The sequence below is a fragment of the Dermochelys coriacea genome, chromosome 5, assembly GCF_009764565.3.
Source record: "Dermochelys coriacea isolate rDerCor1 chromosome 5, rDerCor1.pri.v4, whole genome shotgun sequence".
In the NCBI taxonomy this organism is placed as follows: domain Eukaryota; kingdom Metazoa; phylum Chordata; order Testudines; family Dermochelyidae; genus Dermochelys; species Dermochelys coriacea.
The window spans coordinates 97,158,796-97,181,119 of record NC_050072.1 but is presented as its reverse complement, the minus strand read 5'-3'; the positions used below and the strand labels follow the sequence as shown (position 1 = coordinate 97,181,119).

At 40.5% G+C, this 22,324-nt stretch overlaps 1 protein-coding gene across 1 annotated transcript in view; it reads left to right on the top strand.

Moving 5' to 3' along the window:
- Positions 1 to 20,109, top strand: part of PCSK5 (proprotein convertase subtilisin/kexin type 5) — a 308,999-nt gene extending 288,890 nt beyond the window's left edge. The window contains 10 exon segments of the mRNA XM_038401751.2: positions 3,732 to 3,815; positions 4,428 to 4,623; positions 7,499 to 7,716; positions 8,783 to 9,019; positions 9,605 to 9,832; positions 11,936 to 12,113; positions 12,551 to 12,768; positions 15,021 to 15,121; positions 17,891 to 18,077; positions 18,595 to 20,109. Of these exon segments, the coding sequence (XP_038257679.1) occupies positions 3,732 to 3,815; positions 4,428 to 4,623; positions 7,499 to 7,716; positions 8,783 to 9,019; positions 9,605 to 9,832; positions 11,936 to 12,113; positions 12,551 to 12,768; positions 15,021 to 15,121; positions 17,891 to 18,077; positions 18,595 to 18,998 (2,051 nt within the window). The 3' untranslated portion in view covers positions 18,999 to 20,109.
- Positions 20,110 to 22,324: the final 2,215 nt, after the last annotated feature.

Here is a 22,324-nt window from a genome sequence, read left to right as displayed (position 1 = left end):
AATGACAACACTTAACAGTTTGCCCTGTCTACAGAGAGGATTTCAAAGGAAATAAAATATAAAAGACATCAGTGCACATGTGACTGCTGAGAAGTTACGTAACATTTTGTATTCCATCTTGATTCAAGAAAATTTCAGACAATTTCTGTGGGAAATCATTGTAGCCTTGAGAAAGATTGAAAGGGCTAAAAAAGGAGAGATAGAATGACCTTAGAAATGCAAATGCAATAGATTCCAGAAACAGATGGTATTCAGTTCACGTGAGGTTTCTGAGACAAATAAAGTGAGAAACATTCTTAGTTAACAACATGGCTACGGAATATATCAACAATTCTTCACAGTATGGCTAATGTGGGGCTTACTTTAAAAAGAAGGAACCAAGAGAAATGAGAGGTGGGTCTCACCTCAGTATAAGAGAAAATGATACAGTATATTTAAGGATAGGAGAATAAAAAGCCTGAAAAAATATAACCCAATAGGATCAATTCATGTAAGAAAATCATACCTAACATTTTCAGAGTAAACAACGAAACTAAACAAACATGGCCCAATAAACACATTTTACTTGGTATTCTGAAAAGGGCTTGTTCAAGTCCACATTAAAACATTAAGAAAGTGAATAACTATGAACAGAAGGGGCAAAGTCTTATAAAAAACCAGTTGTAGGGAATTTCTGCTCCTCAAAATGAAGAGGGGTCACTAGTGAGGTTCTTAGAGGTCCATCAAGGCCACTATAGTCTTAATGATTAGGGAAACTAGAGAGAAGTTTGCAAATTTCTTTAAGTTGTTTTGATTAGTAACATCCAGACAGTTGAGAGAGACTCCAGATGGCTTTTAAGTATGTTGGGCAATCTGACAACTTGGATAAGTGTACAATAATATATACTGTTAAAAGTTAGAATTTCATAGATGGTAATGGGTACTGAAATTGCAGGCCCCTCAGAGAAAAGGAATGATCATAAACAGCCCAGTGGAACATCTGCCCCCGTGTGTAGCACAAAAACAAACACAGAGCTGCTTGGGTGTGAGACAAGACCAAGGTAACCCTGGATAAGTGTAAGCTCAGTAACCAAGGATCTTGAAGTCCTGCTGACTGCCAAACCCAGCTTTTCAGAGCCTAGCTCAAAGAAACAAACATTGCCTTTCAAGATTATATAGTAAGGCTTCCTGAATCCTAGACTCTATATAAACCTAACTAAAATGAACTCTATGAAGCTAACATTTGAATCAAAAAAGCTTTCCCCATACCCACCCTACAAAAGATTTACCTACCCCTGACTAGCTAGTTTCAGTGTGTTACAATCCAGTTCTCTTATAGGGTTGGGAGAGTGGCTTAATCCATCACAGCTGATCCAGCCCTACTACTCTGACAGTGCATGCACTAAAGGCATACAGCTGTGGGCTTTCCTCTACTCACGGGGAGATAGTTAACACTCTCCCAGCCAACCTGGGAGGAGAGCTAGGGATAGGGATAGAAAACAATACAGTGTTTGCTGATGGTACATAGTACTGAGCTCTGTTTCGGGCACCATACCTTTGCTGTTGCTAAGAAGGAATAAATCTGGATAACTACAAGGAGGCTGGTGAGAGGTATGATAAAAAAACTAAGACTATTAAAACTAGAAAGAAGAAAATTTAGAAAGGATTTAATCTAGTGTTTAAGATTATAAAGGATATAAGAAGAACTGATCTATCCCTCCTTGTTTCCTTATCTCATAATTAAGGTTAAGATTTTGTCAGGGTTATTTTTAGTAAAACTCACAGATAGGTCACAGACTCCTGTGAATTTTTTTAACTTTCCCATGACCTGTATCTGACTTTATTAAAAATAACGAGGGTGGGTAGGGCTGTGGGGGGGCAGGGAGAAGGAATGACAGCTGAAGCCCCTGGGGTGGGGACTGACAGGCCAAGTCCCCCTGCCATGGGCGGGGGCGGGCGACAGCCCCAGCTCCAGTGGCCGCAGTCACAGGGAGGGCATAAAGCACCGGCTCCAGAACCAGCTGCAGCTGCAGCACAGGGGCACATAGTCCTGGCTCTAACCACAGCCATGGGGGCATGTCCACGGCCCTGAGAATCTGCGAGGGAGGCACCCGGTCCTGGCTGCAGCTGCAGGGCAGGGGCGCGCAGTCCCAGCTCCAGGTGCTGACAGCTAAAGCCTAAGAAGTCAGAGATGTCCAGTAAATATATGTAGGAGGCCTCAGGTTCAATCACCCTCTCTGCTTGATTTAGAGAAGGGAGTTGCACTTGGATCTCCTAGTATTACAAAAAGGTGCCCTATCACTCAGCTATGGGATACTCTGGAGAAGGACTTTCTCAATCTGTCCTGTTGAAACAGGTTTCAGAGTAGCAGCCGTGTTAGTCTGTATTTGCAAAAAGAAAAGGAGTACTTGTGGCACCTTAGAGACTAACAAATTCATTAGAGCACAAGCTTTCGTGAGCTACAGCTCACTTCATCGGATGCATCCGATGAAGTGAGCTGTAGCTCACGAAAGCTTATGCTCTAATGAATTTGTTAGTCTCTAACGTGCCACAAGTACTCCTTTTCTTTTTGTCCTGTTGAAAGTGTTCCACTGTGTCTAAATAATGAATTAGTCATGGGCAGAGGGAATTGAACTTGGGAACATTTACATTAGCTGGAAGGTCTCTAATCCCTGGAGCAAAGGTTTCTCATTCTCTCCTGTTGAAGCTGTTCCACTTTGTCTCAAATACTTGACTAGTCATTGAGACAGAAGGAGACTCTCAGGGTGAGTGACTCTATAGCCTTCTGGTTACAGTACTCCCCTAGGCAGTGGGAGAGCCAAGGTTGATCCCTCGCGCCAATCACTACATCATTATTTCTACCCAATGGAACTGTTTCAATAGGAGAGAGCCAGACTGCCCCAGGAGCTAAGGTGCTCTTCTGCAATGTATGTAACCCAAGTTCAAACATCCAGCAGAGGGGGGAATTAAACCCAGGTCTCCTATTGCTCTCACCACCAGCCGAGCAGTCTATACAAACATTACCCCAAATTTCCCACTGAGAGTGTGAAGTGTAAATTTGCAGATAAAAAGATTCCATAAGAGGAACATGAAGGATTCTTCCCAATGGGGAGAATTGAGAGATGATTGATACATGGTAAATACATCTCTTTTCAGGCACTCCCTTCTTCTCCTTCATATTCTTAATTCACTTCCAAGGAACTCCTAAAATGTGTTAGGGAAAGAATGTAACCAACTAGCATGAAAGCATAATACAAATTATTCATTCAGAAGCAGCCCTCTAACCATATATTCCTCCCCTCTCCCCCAGATAAAATGAGTCTGCATTTACCTATTTGTGGTTTAAATTCAATGTCCATCCATACCACCAACCTGAAATTACCAATAACAAGCTAAAATATCCTCAGCACTTGCAATAAACACTCTAGAACAATGCCAAACTGGATTTGAGGGTGCCCTTTGTGTTTTATTTTTCTACACTAACCCTTTACTGATCAGCCAAGAATATGTGATTGAATTAAATTGTCAACTGTCTAATTTCAAGGAATATAACATTAGACTTTTATGGCTGTAAATAGTTAGGTTTTTTAAAATAGCTCTGAGTAAATCTACGTAGAAAAAGCAAATAGGAAAGTTCACAGACTGAATGAAGGTGTCCTGCCTACTTGTCCTCCTAAAAGTGCCAATGGTGATCCAGTCCCTACGAAGACTAAACAGTGTAAACAGCAGTATTTTTCTCTCTTCCTACCCAGACTCAAAAAACCAGTTCCAACGATGTGATTCTTCATGTAGGACCTGTGATGGAGCTGACAATGTTTGCACTTCATGTTCAAAAGGTAAGTGCCATTCAGCTTTTTTGGGAAGAGTTTGTAGTTGGTTAGGTACTTCGGTACATTATATATTCCCATATATATTTGGAATATTTTGGTTAATGGATAGTAGAGGGTTGCTTAATCTAGCAGATAAAGGTATAACAAGATCCAGTGACTAAAGGCTGAAACTTGATACATTCACACTGTGAATAAACCATTTATTTTTAGCAGCAAAGGTAATTAGCCATTGGACAAACTTATCAAGGGGTCTGATTCCTCACCCACTCAAGTTAAGGGCTTAATCCAGGAATTATTGGGTAAAATTATATGTTATTCAAGATGTTAGCCTGGATGATCATCATGCTCCCTTCTGGCCTTAAAATCTCTGAATGACAGTTGGCCATGAGAGTGGCCTTTTGGGAAAATGGCTTAAACGAATGTTGCAGTTTTTAAAAAGATGGGGGGAAAAAACCCTAAATTTTGGATTTGCAGGAAATGCAAAGTTAAGGTTCCATTTTTAAAAGAAGAAACCCACCAATACGCTATTGCAGGTATGGCCACCACAAACAAGATCCCAGAGTTATTTTTTTAAGCCTTCTCAACTGTGTCATTTAATTGGGGTGCGTGTATTGCTAGGGAGATTTCTTCTCTCTGAGACCTGTGTACATACATGCCCTCGAGGGACTTTTGGCGACTTGAAAAGTTGGAAGTGTGAGAATTGCACAGATGACTGTGAAAACTGCTCTGACCCCAGGCACTGCATGAAGTGCCAGTCTCAGCCACACCGGCCACTCTACCTACATGAAGGCAGATGCTTTCAGGAGTGCCCCACGTAAGTTATTTTGTATTTTTTTTCCCTCGTTTTGTTGATTTACACCAACTTTCAAGTTTGCTCACTAATTTTTAACTGCGCCACTTGTCTCCTTCTAGATCGTACATCATAAACTCCTGTTATAGAAATGTTAATGTACTATTTTGGCCATCAGAAATTATGATGTGCTGAAACAATTTCTATGTATACAGTTGGATGAAGTAATTTTACTTTGCTTTTGTTAGCAGAGGCTATGTGTGAATGTAAGTAAGTAAAGTTAAGCACTAGGCATAAAATCCTGAAGTCAATGGCAAAACTCCCAGTGATTGCAATGAGGACAGGATTTCACCCTCATATAGATCTCCACATTGACTGAAAAGAACCCTCAACAACCTTCTCTTCCCTCTCCCTTACACCCAAGAATACAGGATAAAAAAGAGGCAGGGTATGGGCACAGAATGGAGGTGTCTGAGGAGTTATGGACTGAAACACAATCCTGAACATGCAAATGGGAAGCTTAATCATGTACTTTCTTCTTTTGGTTTTTCTCCTCCTACGCATCGTAACCTGGCAGCCATGCAGTAACAAAGGTCCCCATTGACTCCAATGAGCATTGATCAGACCATAAAGCAGATCAGGTTCCACTGCACTCTATATCCTGCTTATCCCTAGTGACCAAGTGCATGTATACATAATGCTCTATGCTGTGTAGGATCCAGTCCTTAGTGGCCGCGACTTAGTGTCTTTCTTTTGGGAGAACACATCCAACCCTCTTCCACTGTGATTTACACTAATTTATTGGCTGTATTTTCCTACCACGGTTTGCATACCTGCTAACTGTGTTAAATAAATCAGAGCATCAAAGGGACAGACTCTGATCTCATATACATCAGAGTGAATCTGGAATAACTACAGAAAAGATATAACTGAGATAAGAATCTAGGCCAGTGTGGGTTCTTTCAGCCTACCCATCCAAAAAATGAACTGTAACCCACTGATCTCAAAATAATACTGCAGCATTATTACATTAACTTGTGTGTGTTTCCAGAACCCATTTCCCACATTTTTTGCATGGAGTCATGCAGTTTAATTCACATTTTTCATGTACACCTGCTGCATCCCCCCCACTTTTTGCTCCATTCCAGAGTATCTTACGAGACCCATTCACAACAGGGTTTCAGACACTGGCCTTACTACAACAAAATCAGCCCAACTTAAGTTTTAAGTTTCAGCCCCTAGGATATTTTACATTACATTTATCACCTACCCCCATTTGCAAGGTATCACAGAGACACATGGGTGCTCTCATTCAGTTCTAAATGTCTTCCTTTAGAAGCAAAGAAAGTACTGTAGTGTGAGGGGAAGGTGTTCTACGCATCTTACTGATCCACTGCTCTCTTGTGACAGAGGCATTTAGAGTGAATCTGCAAAGCAAGGTGAGCAAACTCCCACAACAGAAGAAGAGGGAGGAAGAAAGGATTGGAAGGATATTGAGAGATAAGAGAAAAGAAAGGAAGAAGATAGGAACAGGAAAGATGGAGGTGGACTTTCTTCGCTTCTGTTTCCTTCTTTCCAACTTTCCTCTTAATTAACCTCCTTAGCTTTCTTCAGAAAGTACTGCCCCTTACTCTTTTAAAACATTCCCTGAAATGCCAGCAGAGCACTGGAGAGCACCCCATTGTGTGTAGGTTGCCTGGGTGTACATGTTAGTGCAAAGTAGATATTCTGCTGGCACTACTTTCTATGCTCATTCCTTCCTCAGTTTTAGAAGATGACTGCATAGTTTTGAATTAGTAATTATCTCAAACAGCTTATTGGCCTCACTCCATATATTTCTTTTCAAGATCTTATGCAGAATAAAATGTGCCTCCAGCCTGCCCTTCCATCTCCTTTCATTTATGAGGTATAGGCCAAGCCTAGTGAATGTTTCATTATGATTAATCCTTCAAACCTAGAATGACTGTGGTTGCCCACAGCTGTTCTATGTCAGTTGCTTAAAGTTGTTCTGCTTTCATAGTCCAGGGCACATTCTGTGTAGGATCAGATTATGTCGAAGTTCAGCCACAAACTGCATCACACTGATCCATGCTGGAATCACCATATTAGACATGCTGTCATCTGGTTATTAGAGGAGAATTAGAGCTGCTTCTCAGAAAAGCTCCTCACCACTTACCTAGAGGCTGTATAACACAGGTATCTGTGTGACACACTCTTGACAGTAGAATACACTTGCCAAATTTTTTATAGATTCTTGAGTGACACTTCTTTTGGATGTGATCATGTTTTTCTAGCTCCTCCCTCTTCTCTCCCTTGCACCTCTACAGAGTTGTTGACTTTCCATTGTAGTGCCTTCTACTAGTGCAGGAACAGCTTGTCCCTCCTGGTGCTGAGGGTGAGGTCTCTCTCTTCCCTGCTCCCCATCCCTCCCACTACTCAGAGGTGTATCTTCTCTCTCCTTGTCCTACCACCATTGGAATGATACCTCTCTTCCTTTTCCTGAACCACTGATATCACTGCTGCAGATGATGGCTTCTTCCTTCCATATTCTGTGCCTTTCCAGCCTGGGAAGCAGGAGGAGGACAGGAAGAGTGGGTACCACAGTGACACCCTGGTGGGCAGAAGGAAAGTCTTCATGGGAAATTTTTTGCTAATACCATGCAGCCCTTCTGGATGCTGGTGATTTTGGTGCTGCTAAGGGATGATGTGGCGTAGTGGGCAAAATATCTTGTATGATATGTGTGGCACATAGCAGCTCTTTGTGAAATCTGTCCATTGTGAAGCTCCTCATTCACCCAAATACATTTTTATTCCTCTATATTGCAATAAACTGTGCCATCAAACTGTTCCAGAAGTGTGCTCTCTCCTACCGTTTGTTCTGTTTGTCCTGACTCTCTAGGGGGTATTTTGCTGAAACTGGTACCTGCATCAAGTGTAGTGGATCCTGCAAGACATGTGAAGGACATGCCACAAAATGTCAGACCTGCGAAAGTCCTTTGCTTCTGGAGCAATGGGAATGTAAAAGCTCCTGTTCTGAGAAGCACTTTGCCACCACTGGAATCTGTAAACACTGCCCTGAGATGTGTCAGGAATGTATTCATGAACGCACATGCAAAGGTACTGCAGGGAATCAGCAGTGGCATGTATCCACTTGGCTAAGATAAGATCTTGCTGGAAATATATAGCCTGGCAAACATTTGTTGAAAGAAGGAGTTCTTCTGTAGTTAACAAAAATGAGAAAAGTAACTTTAATTTAATTGTTAAGCTACTCAGGATGGTGCTAATGAACACTGAATCATGTGGTAGGATTTTTAACCAGATAGATCTAGGAATGACACATGTTCGGAGTTTCTTTTTTGTGTTTCAAGATATTCCTGCTGGCTTAACTTCATCCCTGATTAGCATGTTATAGACCTCAGATCCTTGCTTTCCATGGCCTAGCAACTCAGGTAGTCATTTACATTCGTACAAGGTGGATGCAAAATGCTACCATTCTAAACTAGTGGCATTTTACACCGACATTACACAGATGCAAATAGCTACACAAGATACAGAGCAGTAGAGAATCAAGCCGACTGAGTGTTCATGCAATTAATGATGAGTGAACCACAAAGTTTTGTGGATTCTGTTTAGTTGGGCTGCTCACCCCAAAGTTTGAATGATTGTGTGAATTTCAAGGGCAGGTAAAATTGAGCAACTGTCTGTCAACCTGGAAGTGTATAAGTGGGGGACAGTGAAAGGTAATGAATAAAAAGGTTAAACTACAAGGTTAAAATAAACTCAAAGGTAGAGATCATCTCAATCAATAACTCCATATCCTAATACATCCAGCCTCTGGGGAAATTCAGATCTGGAAGCAAATATTCCAGACAGACCCTATTTCAGTAATGAGCTGAATAAAAGTTCAGATCTAAATATCCCTGAACTTTTGAGAAGTTTGGAATTAAATTCAGAGGTAATTTTGCATCATAGGCCCATCTCAACGCAGAGGCTCAATCTAGATATAGCCTGAATTTTAGTAAAGGCTCTAAAACAATTCTTGTTTTTTATTATTTTTTCTGAATTAGTCTGTCCATCCCTAGATGTAATGCAGCAGGTGCTACCTTCAGTTTTTCTTGGTTTTATCAGTAAAAGAAAATAAGCTGTTCTTTTGCTTAGCCAGCTGCTTTTCTTTTTTCCTTAGTATGCATGGACCAGTTTTTCTTGAACAATGGGAAGTGTCTGCCGGATTGCCCTTCTGGCTTTTATGCCAACTCCAGGAGTTGCTCTCCTTGCCATGAGGACTGCAAAGAATGTGATGGGCCTGACTCGGATGACTGTAATGAGTGTGCCAGCAGGTCCTTTGTTTTGTACAATGGCAAATGCTTTAGAGAATGCCCAGAAGGGACTTACTATGAAACAGAGACTGAAGATTGTCAAGGTATTATTTTTTTAAAAATATGGAAACAGTCTTAAGTAGAATTGGTTGAATAGTATTAAAAGATTTGGGGTGTTTAATATATTTACCATTGATCCTGAAAAAGCAAGGCAGCAAAATGTGCCAATGACATGACATTATTTAGTCTAGTCAAACTAGAGAAGACTGTGAGAAAGCCAAGAGGGACTCAACAAATTTAGGTGAATGGGCAACATGGCTGGAAATGAAATTTATTGACAAGTGCAAGGAAATACACATGGGAAGTAATAATTAGAACTACTCATACACATTACTGGTTTCTAAATTATAGGTCACCATCCAGGAAAAAGACTGAGCATCACTGGGGATGGTTCAGGGAAAATCACTGCTCAGTATGCAGTGGCAGTAAATAAAAAAAGTAAACTGTTAGGCTATAGAAAGAATGGGATAGGAAATAATATTTAAACAAACACACACACACACCTTTCTCCACTTACCTGAATGAAAATATTCCCCTGGGTGTATGTTCACAACTTGACAAATTAAAACTACTTAAAAAGAATCTGAAATTTAAAAAATGATGAAATACTTGCTGTTTGTACATTTCAGAATGTGACAAGACATGTCAGATTTGCTCCTCCTCTGCCTGCCTTACTTGTAAAGAGGGCATGGTGATGAACAGCCAGGGTCACTGTGTGATGTCCAAGTACTGTTCTCTCACTGAGTACCACGATGAGCAGACTCAGACCTGTAAGCCTTGTCACAAGAAGTGCTCTCGCTGTACAGGACCTGCTGAACATCAGTGTCTTAGCTGTCCAAAAAATTGGCATCTTCTCAGTAAGTATCTTGCTCCTGCAACCAGGTTTTGTTTTGTCTTTTCCTTTGAAGATGTGTGACATATGCAGATCCCCATTAATCATGGTGCTTCAAGCTGCACTTCCATTGCTCCTTTTCATGAAATGTCAAGATATTTGGTCATGGGATCCATATTTCAACAGGCTGAAGCCAATCTGAACATTGCAATTCCAGTATGACAGATAGCTTTCAGGTGTTTGTGCCACAATGCAAACATGCCAGTTGATTCTTTGGAGCTAGTCAAGAAAATCTCTTGACCATATGAGCCAGCCCTGGAGTTTGGGAAGATATGTAGGTTTGGGCCTGACAAACTTTGAGGCCCAAAGCAGAACTTTTAACCATCACAACACTTTATGGCTAACAAAGAACTAAAACTTTTCTGTTACCTACTCTCTGCTTGCTTTCAACTGTCCTTTCTTACAGCTTTGATTACAAGTGGTGATTTGAAAATCACATTAAGAACCATCTGGGTTCTTTTATCCCTGCCTGCATATTTTGCAAATGCATCTATTTTGCACACATAAAACTCATGTATAGATGCAAATGTGGGCTTGTTCAAATGCCTTGGCAGGTTTTGAGTGTGCAATAAGGATATACTCACAAATATACAGACATAGTTAAGGAGACTTGCTGAAAAATTGTCCCCGGATCAATGGGTCATTCTCTGTTGGACTGCATTTCAAGCAAACTTTGTTTGAAGTAAAGAACAAAAGATTGATTTTCCTGAGTAAGGACTGGGTGAATATTGAAAGTCCATCAGGATTTAGTATTTAGTGAATAGGTGCACATAAAAAACAAACAAAAATGAACATTTACAAAGTTCATCAAAGGCCAAATTTCTTCCAAAAAAGTGAGCTTCTGTATCAAAACTAGAGAAACGTTATTGTAAGACCAAATCCTGATATTTATTTATTTATTTGGTGAATTTGTCTCAGGGCAAAAATAAATAATTTTGCAGAGAAATACCATTTTAATCACACATTTCTTCTTGGTTGTAGTCAGCATAGTGTGAGAATGTGAGAGAGATGTAATAGAGCTGGGCATTAGCCAGATCCAGGCTTGAATCAGAGTTCCTAGCTCTGAACCAAATTCGAACACTGAATCAAAATTCTTTGAGTTTTGGAAAGTTCAGATGTTGATCCCAATTTTGAACCCTCAACTTTGTGAGGGTACAGATCTGAGAGTTTGGTTCAGGCCCCTTTCCACTACTAATGAACAATATCATTTTGCTTGTTTGTACCTTAGATTGAGATAGCTAGAGAGACAACCTGTAGTCCAGAAAGTGGCAAACAAAATATCAAAGAAATAATATTAGGAAGGAAAAAATCTTCTTTTGCCTATCTGTAACCTAAGTATTGAAACATACAACACAAGAAAGATTATTTCACTTTGACAGTAGTCATTGTTCTCCTTCACTCTAATTAACATTGGGTAGGTTGAAGCCCACATGGTTAACTGACTCAGTGCTAGCCCTACATTCCAGAATTATGATCTGCTGATTTCCCTCTGAAATCTCAATGAAACATTGTGATTTTCCTGGTATATTTGGCAGGACTGCAAGTGTTTTCTCCCATCACACAAAGCAGCAGCCAAACTGCTCAATTATTCATTGGGATTAAAGCCATTGAGCTATAAAGGCTCAAAATTCTCATAAATCCTATAGATGTGACCAAATATGCATCAAAATTGTGAGCTAGGTATTTAGAATCAAAAGCAGGGAAACCAAGAGATAAATGGTGCTGCAGATGGAGGGATAAAATTTCCTGAAGATTATTGCTTCCTTTGTATATTCTGATATAAATTGCAGATGCTGTCGGTTATTAATTATTATATACGATAATCACTTGATATCTTTCAGGAATTAAAAAAAGATGCAGTCCCTGCCCTGAGAGTTTACAGTGAGCAGAGAAAACAGAGACAGACAAATGAAGGGATGAGAGTTAAAAGGCATAAAAATAATTAATACAGCAGGGCACTCCCTTTCTGGCTCTGCTATAGAATCTGAGATGGGATATGTCATCAAGCCTCAATGAGGAGAAGAGAATATTGTATGTGATCCTTTGTTCTTCAATATTCCTTCTGTAGATACAACCTGTGTAGAAGTGTGTCCTGACGGATATTATGTTGACAGTGATGAGGGACGATGTTTCACATGCCACAGCACCTGTGAGACTTGCTATGGAAAACACAACACGCAGTGCCATACCTGCAGATCGGGCTGGTACAAACAGGGAAAGGGATGCGTACAAGTCTGTACAGTTGGGTAAGGCTCCAGGATGGATAGCTAAAAGCTATATTGGACAGAGAGCTTTGTTAAGCATGTAGCCTTTAATTCTGCTTTTTTTTAGATGAAAGTTTCTCATGTTATTTCTCTACATTAAGGTTGCTCTTTAGGGACAATTAAGGATTTTCCCAGCAAGGAGATATGCTGGAGTGAGATCTCCTGAGTCCTAGTCCACAGGCGCATCTGCTTACTTCGTGACTGAATTTGCCCCACTGTTTGTTTTAGAAAGTGCTGCTCTTTAGCTGAACTCAGAGGGCCAAATGCATTAAAGGGAATACCCTACATCCATTAAGACTGCAGTTTTGCAAAGAAAAGAGTAATCAAGAATGAAATCTTTGCAATAGCTGAGAGGAATGGATCTTTTCTGACCATGTAAACATTTTCATACCTTCACCTCTTCAAAAAACTTCTTTCAGATATTATGCAAACAACTCCATCGGATTGTGTGAGAGATGCCACAAAAGCTGTAAAGAGTGTTTGGGACCTCAGCCCACAGACTGTCTGTCCTGTGATACATATTTCTTTCTGCTGCACTCCAAGAATGAATGTCTCCCCTCTTGCCCTGAATATTATTATGAGGATCATGATACAAACATCTGTGAGAGATGCCACCCTACCTGCCGCTCCTGCGAAGGTAAGATCCTCTATTATGTGCTTCTCTGCCACAAGAGCTTTAAAACACAATCTGCATCTTCTCTCTACAACTCTCTCTGCTCAAGGTTTTGGTAACATTGTGTAGTAGGTAACTTACATGTTATACAAATATGTTCATTTATGAGAGTTGAGCAGTTTTCTAATGATTCTGCATGTGCTTCGCCAAAAGTGTCACTAGACAGATTTTAGAAGTCTGTTGGCTACTAATAATTGTGCTGTAAAACAAGCTTATTGCTGGACTCCAGACTTACTCCACTGTAGTTCCATCAAAATGAGATACTACTCAAGCTCAGTAAGGGGATAAGAAGCTAAGGGGCTAAATTCTGATTCCCTTATTCACATTAAGTACTGCCTTACTTTGTGACTAATGACAGTCCCATTGAATGCACTACTCTGTGTGAGTCAGGGTTTCAGAATCTGGTTCCAAGTTTTCAGAGATGAATGATTCTCAAAGGAGGGGGCAGAAAATGGACAGCTAATGAAATAAATCAAACTAAAAACACAGTTTAGGGTTCAAGGGTAGTAGGACAAAATGTGTATACATATTATTTTGAAAGACAGTCAAATATTTGCTGAAGTTCACCTTGAGGCACCATCCATTTTGTACTAATGCCATTCTAATCCAACCTGGTGCTTAATTTTTTTTTGAAAATAAATAAATATCCCATATCCAGTTTTGAGCTGGGCAGTGTTATTCTCCTTGGACTTAGATGGTTTCCTTGTTTCTCAAGTTGCTTTTCTGTAGCAGTTGCTACAGCTACCAGTTGCTATTCTGTAGCTCACAATGTACTATATAAAGGTTTGCATTGAAGAATGCAGATGGTTAATTGCAACATAATATTTGAAAGCAACTCCTAGAATGAAACATCATCTTTGATATCTATGAAAATATAGTTGTACAGGCAAACTATTGTAATCAACAGCAATATTTTTGGCTTGGATTTGGAATCAGAAATATTGTTATAATTTACAATCTGCCTCCTACACATGATTTTGTATTTGTTTTGCCATTAATACTACTGGGCACAAAGACAGAGAGATTGAATATGAGTGAGCACACTGGCTAATAATAATCCTCCTAAACAAAATGTGTATGGCCAGTGAGTAACTGTTATGTAGCTGTGCTGCCCCAGCAGCACCAGGGAGGAACTATGGTTGGAGAATCATGGTTCTTCTCCTACTCCCCACTTGCTAAGGGGGGGAATAATTTATTCCAGCCCAGAAAACTGTGAAGCTCTGTTGATTGGCACTTTGAGGGGGAAGAGCCATGGCTCTACCCAGGTCCCTCCCTACTTTCCCCTCCATTCACACACTTAGATGGAGCAACAGCACTGCCCCTTTCTTGCGCATGGAACCCAGTGCTGTGATCTGGATAACCCTAATCCAGCAGCACTGGGAGAGGGGGCTGCATGGCCAAGTTAGGCCTAGTGACAATCTAGCCCTTACTCATTGAGACAATGCTACTAATTTCACTCCTTTATCCACTTCTTCCATTTCTATTTTCTTCTTTTCTCACAGCCTTGTGACATGGACATGGGGGGCAAAGGGAATGGTTTTGAAGTCTGATTGGACAGCCCCATATTCACATTAATCATGTCAAACCATCCACTTCAATATGATGCACAAGATGTGCATGTAACATTTGGTTTCGCCTATTAAACAGCTTGTGTAACAAACCAAGCACACCAAGTGGTCTGTTAGTGCTTGTCTAAGGAAGCAAAACATTACAGCATCCAGCAAATCATCTGATCACTAATAGGAAAATGGCTCATGCTCTTTTTGCCATATCTGGTAATATTTGTTTGTAGTATTGTTATAGCCATAATCCCAGAATATGAGAGAGACAAGATAAGTGAGGTAATATCTTTTACTGGACCAACTTCTGTTGGTGAGAGACAAGCTTTCGAGTTGCCCAGAGCTCTTCAATAAAACAGACACACACACACACACACCGCTTGTCTCTCTCAGTAATCTTTTAGCATTTAATGAATTTAAAAATATACACTGAAAACATTTTTGAGCACCCAAAATTCTAATAGCACAATTTTTTTTCTTAATTTATGGCTCAAGCACTTTTCAAATAGACTTCTTAATGCTAAACATGTTCAGTACTGATACTTGATGACGACAAATGCCCGGTGTCATTGGTAGGAGCAGATTATCATAGTTTCCAAAGAAAGATAACTTTTTTCATATTCCAATATAAAACTGTTGCTTTATTTTCCTTTAAAGGGAAGGGAGCTCTCAGCTGTACGTCCTGTGTGTGGAGTTACCATCTAGCAGGTGGAATCTGCTACTCTGAATGTTTTGCTGGAGAATACAAAGTCCCAGAGGTACTATCTATACACAAGCATCTTCTCTAGGAAGTATTTACATAATAATGGACTTGAAAACCCAAATGAGAAAAGCAGAGCAAACAGTGCTTGATCTTGCTGAATTCAAAAGTTACTTTTATTCCCCTCTTGGTAGAGAAGACATGGCTCCAAATGCTTCTCTGAAATGAATGGAATTCCATCCTTGTAAAACAGTATGAAGTCAGACTACAATCAGGGCTTGAGTATGTGCAAAACAGAGGGTATCAAATGAGAGATGACCCCTATAATGAGGGATAGTTGAGATGTGTGGGAATGGGTGCTAGTGTAAGCGGTGGAATGGTCCCGCTATTGTGGGGAACTTTCCTGGCTTCTGCACTACCTTGGTAAAATGGGCTAGCAGAAGGATCTGAGTCCTCGCTCCCACTTTCTTTACCCGGAGGCCTTCCTGCCCACTCTCCTGTCTGGCAGAGTCCTTGTAACCCCAACAAGGCTGGGCCCAGGATTCCTGGGGGGCTCGACCCCCAGCCTTACTGTGATCATCTTGGACAGGGGCTAGGGTGTCCCCACTCCAGGGTACTCTCTCTGCACTGGACACTTCCCTGACCCACTGATCATTACATACGATTTAAAGCAAATACAATTTATTTAATCAACAATTAGTTAAAAAAGGAATAAGGAAAAATGGGAAAGGTTAAAGGAAACACATCACCTGGCTCTGTGGCAGGGAACATCACAAACAGTGTCTCTGGAACATCAGGGCAGTTCATAGCCTGTTCCTTGTAAGTCCCAGGCCTTCTTCTCAGGCCCTGGCTGTGCTGCAGGGATGCTGTGGGTTAGACACTTGCTCTGGTGGTGGCCACACGCTCTCAGGCTCTAAGTGGTAGGACCCTTCTTCCCAGTGTTGCCCCTGCCCTGTCGGGATTATCCATCCCCCTCCGAATCTGGCCTGCAGAGCCTCCTGGCTGAGGCGTCTCCCTGGGCTGAGCCCACTGCCCAGGGTCCCCCTCTCTCTCCACAGCTGCTCACTGCACCAGGCTCCAGACTGCTCCAGCCCCAGCTCCACCACTCTGTCTCAGCATGGCTGCTGCTCTGCCTCCAGCTCCCTGGGCTGCTTCTCTGGCCCCTCTGCCCCTGGTTGCTACAGCTCTGCTCCCAGGACAGGTCTGCTCTGCAGGCTGCTTCTGTGACTCTGCTCCCAGCACTGACCTGCTTCGTGGGCTGCTTTTCTGGCCCCTCTGGCTCTGGTTGCTGCAGCTCTGCTCCCAGGACAAGTCTACTCTTGCTGGGCTGTGCCTCTGGCTTTGGGGCTGCAGCTCTGCTCCCAGGACAGAGTCCGCTCTCTCTGGGCTGCTTTTCTAGTCCCTCTAGATCTGGCACAGCTCTGCTCTCCAGTTCAGCTCAGGCCCCTGCTTTCTCCTTAGCTCAGCCCCACTCTGTCTGACCCAGGCAATTCCAGCTCATAGGGAGGACGGGACCCCCCAGCCTCCTGACTCTCTGATTAGCCTGCCCGCCCTGTCCAACAGGCTGACCTGGAGCATTGGCCTCTCCCCATTGTTCTTGGGGACTGTCAGTCTCAGGGTGCTGATTTCCCATCGACCCTTCCCTTTTTAGTACTGGGAGCTAGCCAACCAAAACAGCCCCGCTGAATGTTAGTAAGGGGGCAACAGTCCCCTTACACTAGGCATTAGAACAGGCATTTCCTTACCTTACCTTGCCCTTCCAAAGTATTCCAGAGGAGATGGATTTAATTCACCCTTTCTTTTTTGTTGTATCTTTTCCCAGTTGTTCTATCCACCTCAATTATCCTAGCAGTATTACTGAACAGTTTCCTTCAAGGCTGTGTTATTAAATTATTATTAATAATAATTTGTATTGTGGTAGAGCCTAGGAGCCCCAGTCATATACCCAGGTCCCATTGTGCTAGGCACTGTACAAATACAGAACAAAGACATGGTCCCTGCCCCATAAAGCTTACATTCTAAGTAAGTTTCAAAGCTATGCTGTGACTGAGTCTGATCTGTGTGTAACTGAGTGCCTCCTATGAGGTGCTGGCTAATACCTTCAGTTGCCAAGGGCATTCAACAATTCGCAGGATCTGTCCCCCACAAGCCAGCCAGAAAGGATAAGAGGGAAAACTACTTGTTTTATCCAGGCATTCTAACACAAGCCTTAGGGACCCAGGTCAGAATCATTTGCCATGTCAATGAAATGAGCTAGGCCATGTGGTTATTTGCTGATTGTCACATTTAAAATAACTAGTAAGGGAACTGAGCTGCATTAGGCTTAAAGAATGGAGGCTTACATTTTAAAAATACTCCAGAGTTTTACACTACTGTGAGGCCTTGTTTTCAATGTTTTTGTTACTGCTGATGACAGAAGAAATTACAGAAATGTGTGCAGCTCACCAAGAAACTAAATGGAAGCCACTAGTGGCTTCCATGTGTTACAGCTCCTGCTCTGTGTCAATTCACAGAGGATCTGAGTTGTTACAGCTCCCACTTACAGTGCCTTGGCTCTTTAACTCAAGATGTAGTAGCTCATGCTTTTAGTTCTGGAGATGCCCCATTCATTCTTTGGTGCATCAGCGAAGATGGTGGCCATCATCTAAACACTATGACTAAATCCTGGTCCCAACTAATTTTGCCATTGATGTCCATGGGACCAGAATCTGTCCCCTCAGATTACAACAGCATATACAACAGATTAGAAAACCCTATAGGATTGCCAGCTCCATGCTGAAACAGAAAAGGAAAGCAAATGTGGTTTGATTGTGTTCTGAATCTCCAGGGAGACCAATCCGAATGTGAAAAATGCCATGATACCTGCATAGAGTGTAAAGGGCCCGGACCCCTCAACTGCACTGTGTGTCCAGCTAACATGAAACTCTACCTAGACAAGAGCCGCTGTGTGAAGTGCTGTGATGATTCTAATCTCACAGAAACCCAGGAGTGCTGCGACTGCAGTGAAACACAAGGTAGGACTGAAATGAAGAAAAATGCTGATATTTAATGACCTTGTGCCCTGTTGGGTGTGTTTTGTTGTTTCTTAAACTGATTTTCTTCTGAGCTGCAGAATTATCATTGCAGGACTTTGCTGCATATAAATGCATTACTAATACACCATTGCCAGAGTATCTAGATACTCTCACTCACTGCTGCTATTTTAAAGGATCAGGTCCCAACAGACAGCTTCCAAGCCTTCTCAGAGTGTTTCATGATCTGGTTGAATGGGAAATGCTTGTGTAAATAGGTGGCAAACTGAGGCATGCATTTTAAATTCAAGTTAAATTCACCCCTGGTGTAACTCCATTGTAGCTACTCAAAGTAACTACTATACTTTACCCCAGAGGTAAATTCGGTCCAACACATTTAAATTGCTAATGGGTTTAAATGTTTTATTATACAGAATACATAAACTTCCACCTAAAACAAAGTCCCCACTTTAAGTATGTCATGGTACTCATGTTTTTTTGGTTACCTTTTAACTGGCAGATGAGTGTGTATTACAGACCATTCTGAACCTACCAGCTCAAAGCAAAGGGAAAACTGCTTTGTTTGTTGCTACCTCCATTTTGCTGATCCTCTGCATTGGAGCCATTGCATTCATCTGGAGAAGATCAAAAGCCAAAGCCCAGACAGTAAACAAAGGTGGTTATGAGAAGCTGACAGATCATTCAAAACCCTTCCCTTCTTACAAGAGTAACCACCATGAGAGTACCAGCTATCAAGATGATCAAGTGATTGAGTATAAAGACTGGGATAATGAAGACGAAGAAGATGATATTGTATATATGAGCCAGGATGGCACAGTCTATCGTAAATTTAAATATGGACTTCTGGAGGATGAGGAGGAAGATGAACTGGAATATGATGATGAAAGTTATTCATTTAGATAATTTATTAATTTGTGTATTTTCCCTCTTTGCTGCCTCTATTATATTAAATCAATTTAGTTAGCTTATAGGGGATATAAAATTTTTTTCTCTGCATGACTGGGTTCAAGCAGAAATTTATGTTCATGGTAATTCTAAGAAAAAGGGATTTTAGTTATACATACTGTGAAAGCAAAGTTGTTTCTAAACTTTTGTTTCCAAAACATTTTATAAATCCTTGATGAGTCTTTCAAGAAGCAGCACTCAAGAAATGGGTTGGCTAAAAGATTCTTTTTCTGTATACTCTTGTGAAAATAAAATTTTCCAGTATGTATACGTAAGTGCATAGGTGTATATAAAACAGACAAACATATCCAACTAGCACTTGCCAATCCCTTTTAAAAATATACGAATATAAACAAGACAGGCATATTTATCTACATGATAGATGTCCGTGGGATAGGATGTCACTTAATTGTTCACTTCTGTGTGATTAAAGTTTGTACTGCAGTTCACATTATGTGATTTTCCATATTTTATTCTCTCTTCCTTCCATAGTATTATCCAAAGCACTGGTACTCCCCAAAATCTGACACACTGCTATAACCTTTAAGTACATTTCCTCAAAGATTTAATATATCAGACATTCACTTTTAGATAAAATTTGAGGTCACTCTGACCCCATTCCAAGTAGAATGTATTGTGGTAGCCATGACTTGAATGAAACAAAAAGATAATATATTTGATATATTTTATGACATGAACTCCTGATTAATTTTGATCTTAGTGAGTATATATTTTAAGCAATGTTTCATTTTGTACAGACTTATTTGGACTTGGTATAAAGGAGTGCTTAATCTATAAATACGTGCGTGGAAAAATCTGGAGATTACAGAGAATTGTCACAGAACAGACATGAAAGCAAAAGATTTATTAATCCTACTTTTCATATCTATCACAAATGGCTTTGTATGTTCAGATAATAGGAAAGGGAGTAATCAACACTGCACTGAAATGTTAAATGAAACAATGGAAGACAATGATTTTTTCATCATTATAGATTGTATAATTTATTGCATTATATGAGAAGATGCTAAACCTGGTTCCTTTGTTGTGAAAGAATAAACTAAATCTTTGTACAAAAGCATGCAGAGAAGGTTGTTGTTGTTCACTAGCAATATAGCCTTTTGGCTAAAACTGTGGATTAGGCCTCAGGAGACTTGCGTTCAATGCCACACTCTGCTACAAAGTTCCTATGCGATTGTGGGCAAATTACTTACCTTCTCAGTCTCAGCTCCCCAGCTGTAAATCGGGGCTAATAATACTTCTCTATTGCCTGGGACTGGTCATTCATTAATGTTTGTGAGGGACTCAGATACTATAGTAAGGGATGCCATATAAAAATCTAGATAATGCATTTAATAGTCTCCTTATAATACACAAAAGGTGTATAGTACACTTAGAGTATTTTTGGTTAACACTGATAGGAGAGCTTTAGAAATACTTGTGATGACCTGAAGGAAGCTGATTTTCAGTATATTTCCAATATTCTTACTGCTGTCATTTAATGGCTGGTTAACAAAACACCTCTGTAGAGCCCATTTCACTCCTTCAGGGTGCACTCATGTATTTTAAAATCTTCTCTGGGCCACTAGGTATGTAGTCCCAATGGATTACAATTACTATGGATCTCCCCTACAGGAGGAATTTCGAGCCAAGTGAAATGTATCACCTACTCAGAATAGGGAACACCTGCCTTTTCCCCTATTTATGTATGTCTGATGCTATATAGATTCCACGTAAAATATGCTATAGAACACTTTACATAAGTACTATCTTCTACATGTTATGCCTAGCAAATTCAGTTAAAAGTTTGGTTTAGGTAGTATATTAAATTCTGTCTGAAGTTAGGATTGTCAAATCACCAGCCCATTCACTTAAAGGAAAAAAAAAAAATCATATTCAGGTTTCTTTCCTCACTTCCACCATTTTCCACCCCCACTATTGGTCCTAATGCATTTTTATGCATTGCTACATAACACAAATCAATGCCCACTGAAGTCAATGGCAATCTTATTGGGTTTTAATTATTTAAATCCTCATTGTCAAAGTGGGGTGTTGGAGATGCACATACTGATTACACATCTTATTTTGTAATACAAAAGTTGGCAGTAGTTCATGCATCTGTTGTCCCCTGCTTTGAAAATCTGGCCTTCAGCCCTATTCATTACAAACCCTTACTTGCAGAACAGGGGAAGGGTTAAAACCATTTACAATATTGCCAAACATAAATCAATCGCCTATAATTATAGGAAAAGATGTAACTATAAGGTCCATTGAAAATAAAGATTTGACAAATCACTAAGTGAAAGCTCATTCTTAGTAAAAGTTCTCAAAACAAAAGGACAGAATAAGAAAAATAGTGAAAACATTATATTTGAAAGGCCATACCCAGAACAACTATTCAAACAGTTTCCTGTTCACACGCTCTCATTTAACAATACCCTTATTTTAGTAATGGTTTGTATAAATTGGCTGTAAGAATATGCTTTAACCTGAAACTGCCCTTATCAAATTTCAAAGGCTTATTTTAAGCTGTCCCCAGTAAAAAAAATTATGTATTAACTGTATTAAATATGTATGAGCTGTATTAAGTATGAGTATGAACTGCTGTAAAAAAAAATATGTATGAACTGAGCAGCCTATGGGCTTTCATCAGTTTCAGCATGGGAACAATTTATTTTTTTCTTATGAAGAAAGGCTAGTGTGTTCAAAATTACCCAAATGACAAACTAATGGAAACATCTTGCACAGTATTCCTTTTTGAACTCCTGTAACAAACAGGGATTTGTTTTAAACTACAATTTTGCAACTCACTGGCCAATCAGGTAGGACCATATTTTTGAGTAGATATAAAAGTCGCCGTGGTTTTAGTACACCTGAGAACCAGAAACCTTTGAGTTCTACTCTCAGTTCTAGTCTGGACTGCTTCTCTGGCTTTGGGCAAGTCACTTATCACCAGATCCTCAAAGATATGCAAGTACCTAACTCCAATGGGATATATTTAGGCACCTAACTCTAAAGACAGTCCATACTATAAAGCACAATGTAGAAGTTGAGGGCCGGATCCTCAAAGGTATTAAGGCACCTAATTCCCACTGTAGGTACAGAGCTGCCTAATCTTTAGGTGCCTAACCCATACCCATAGATATTTTTAAAAATGGGTATCTCCTGTATTATTGTGTGAAAGACCAATATAAATAGGAGGAGCCTAACAGATTAATAATAGCATACACTGAAAACAGACTGGACACAAAGGCCTAGATCAACATAAGTACTCAGGTTGCAAA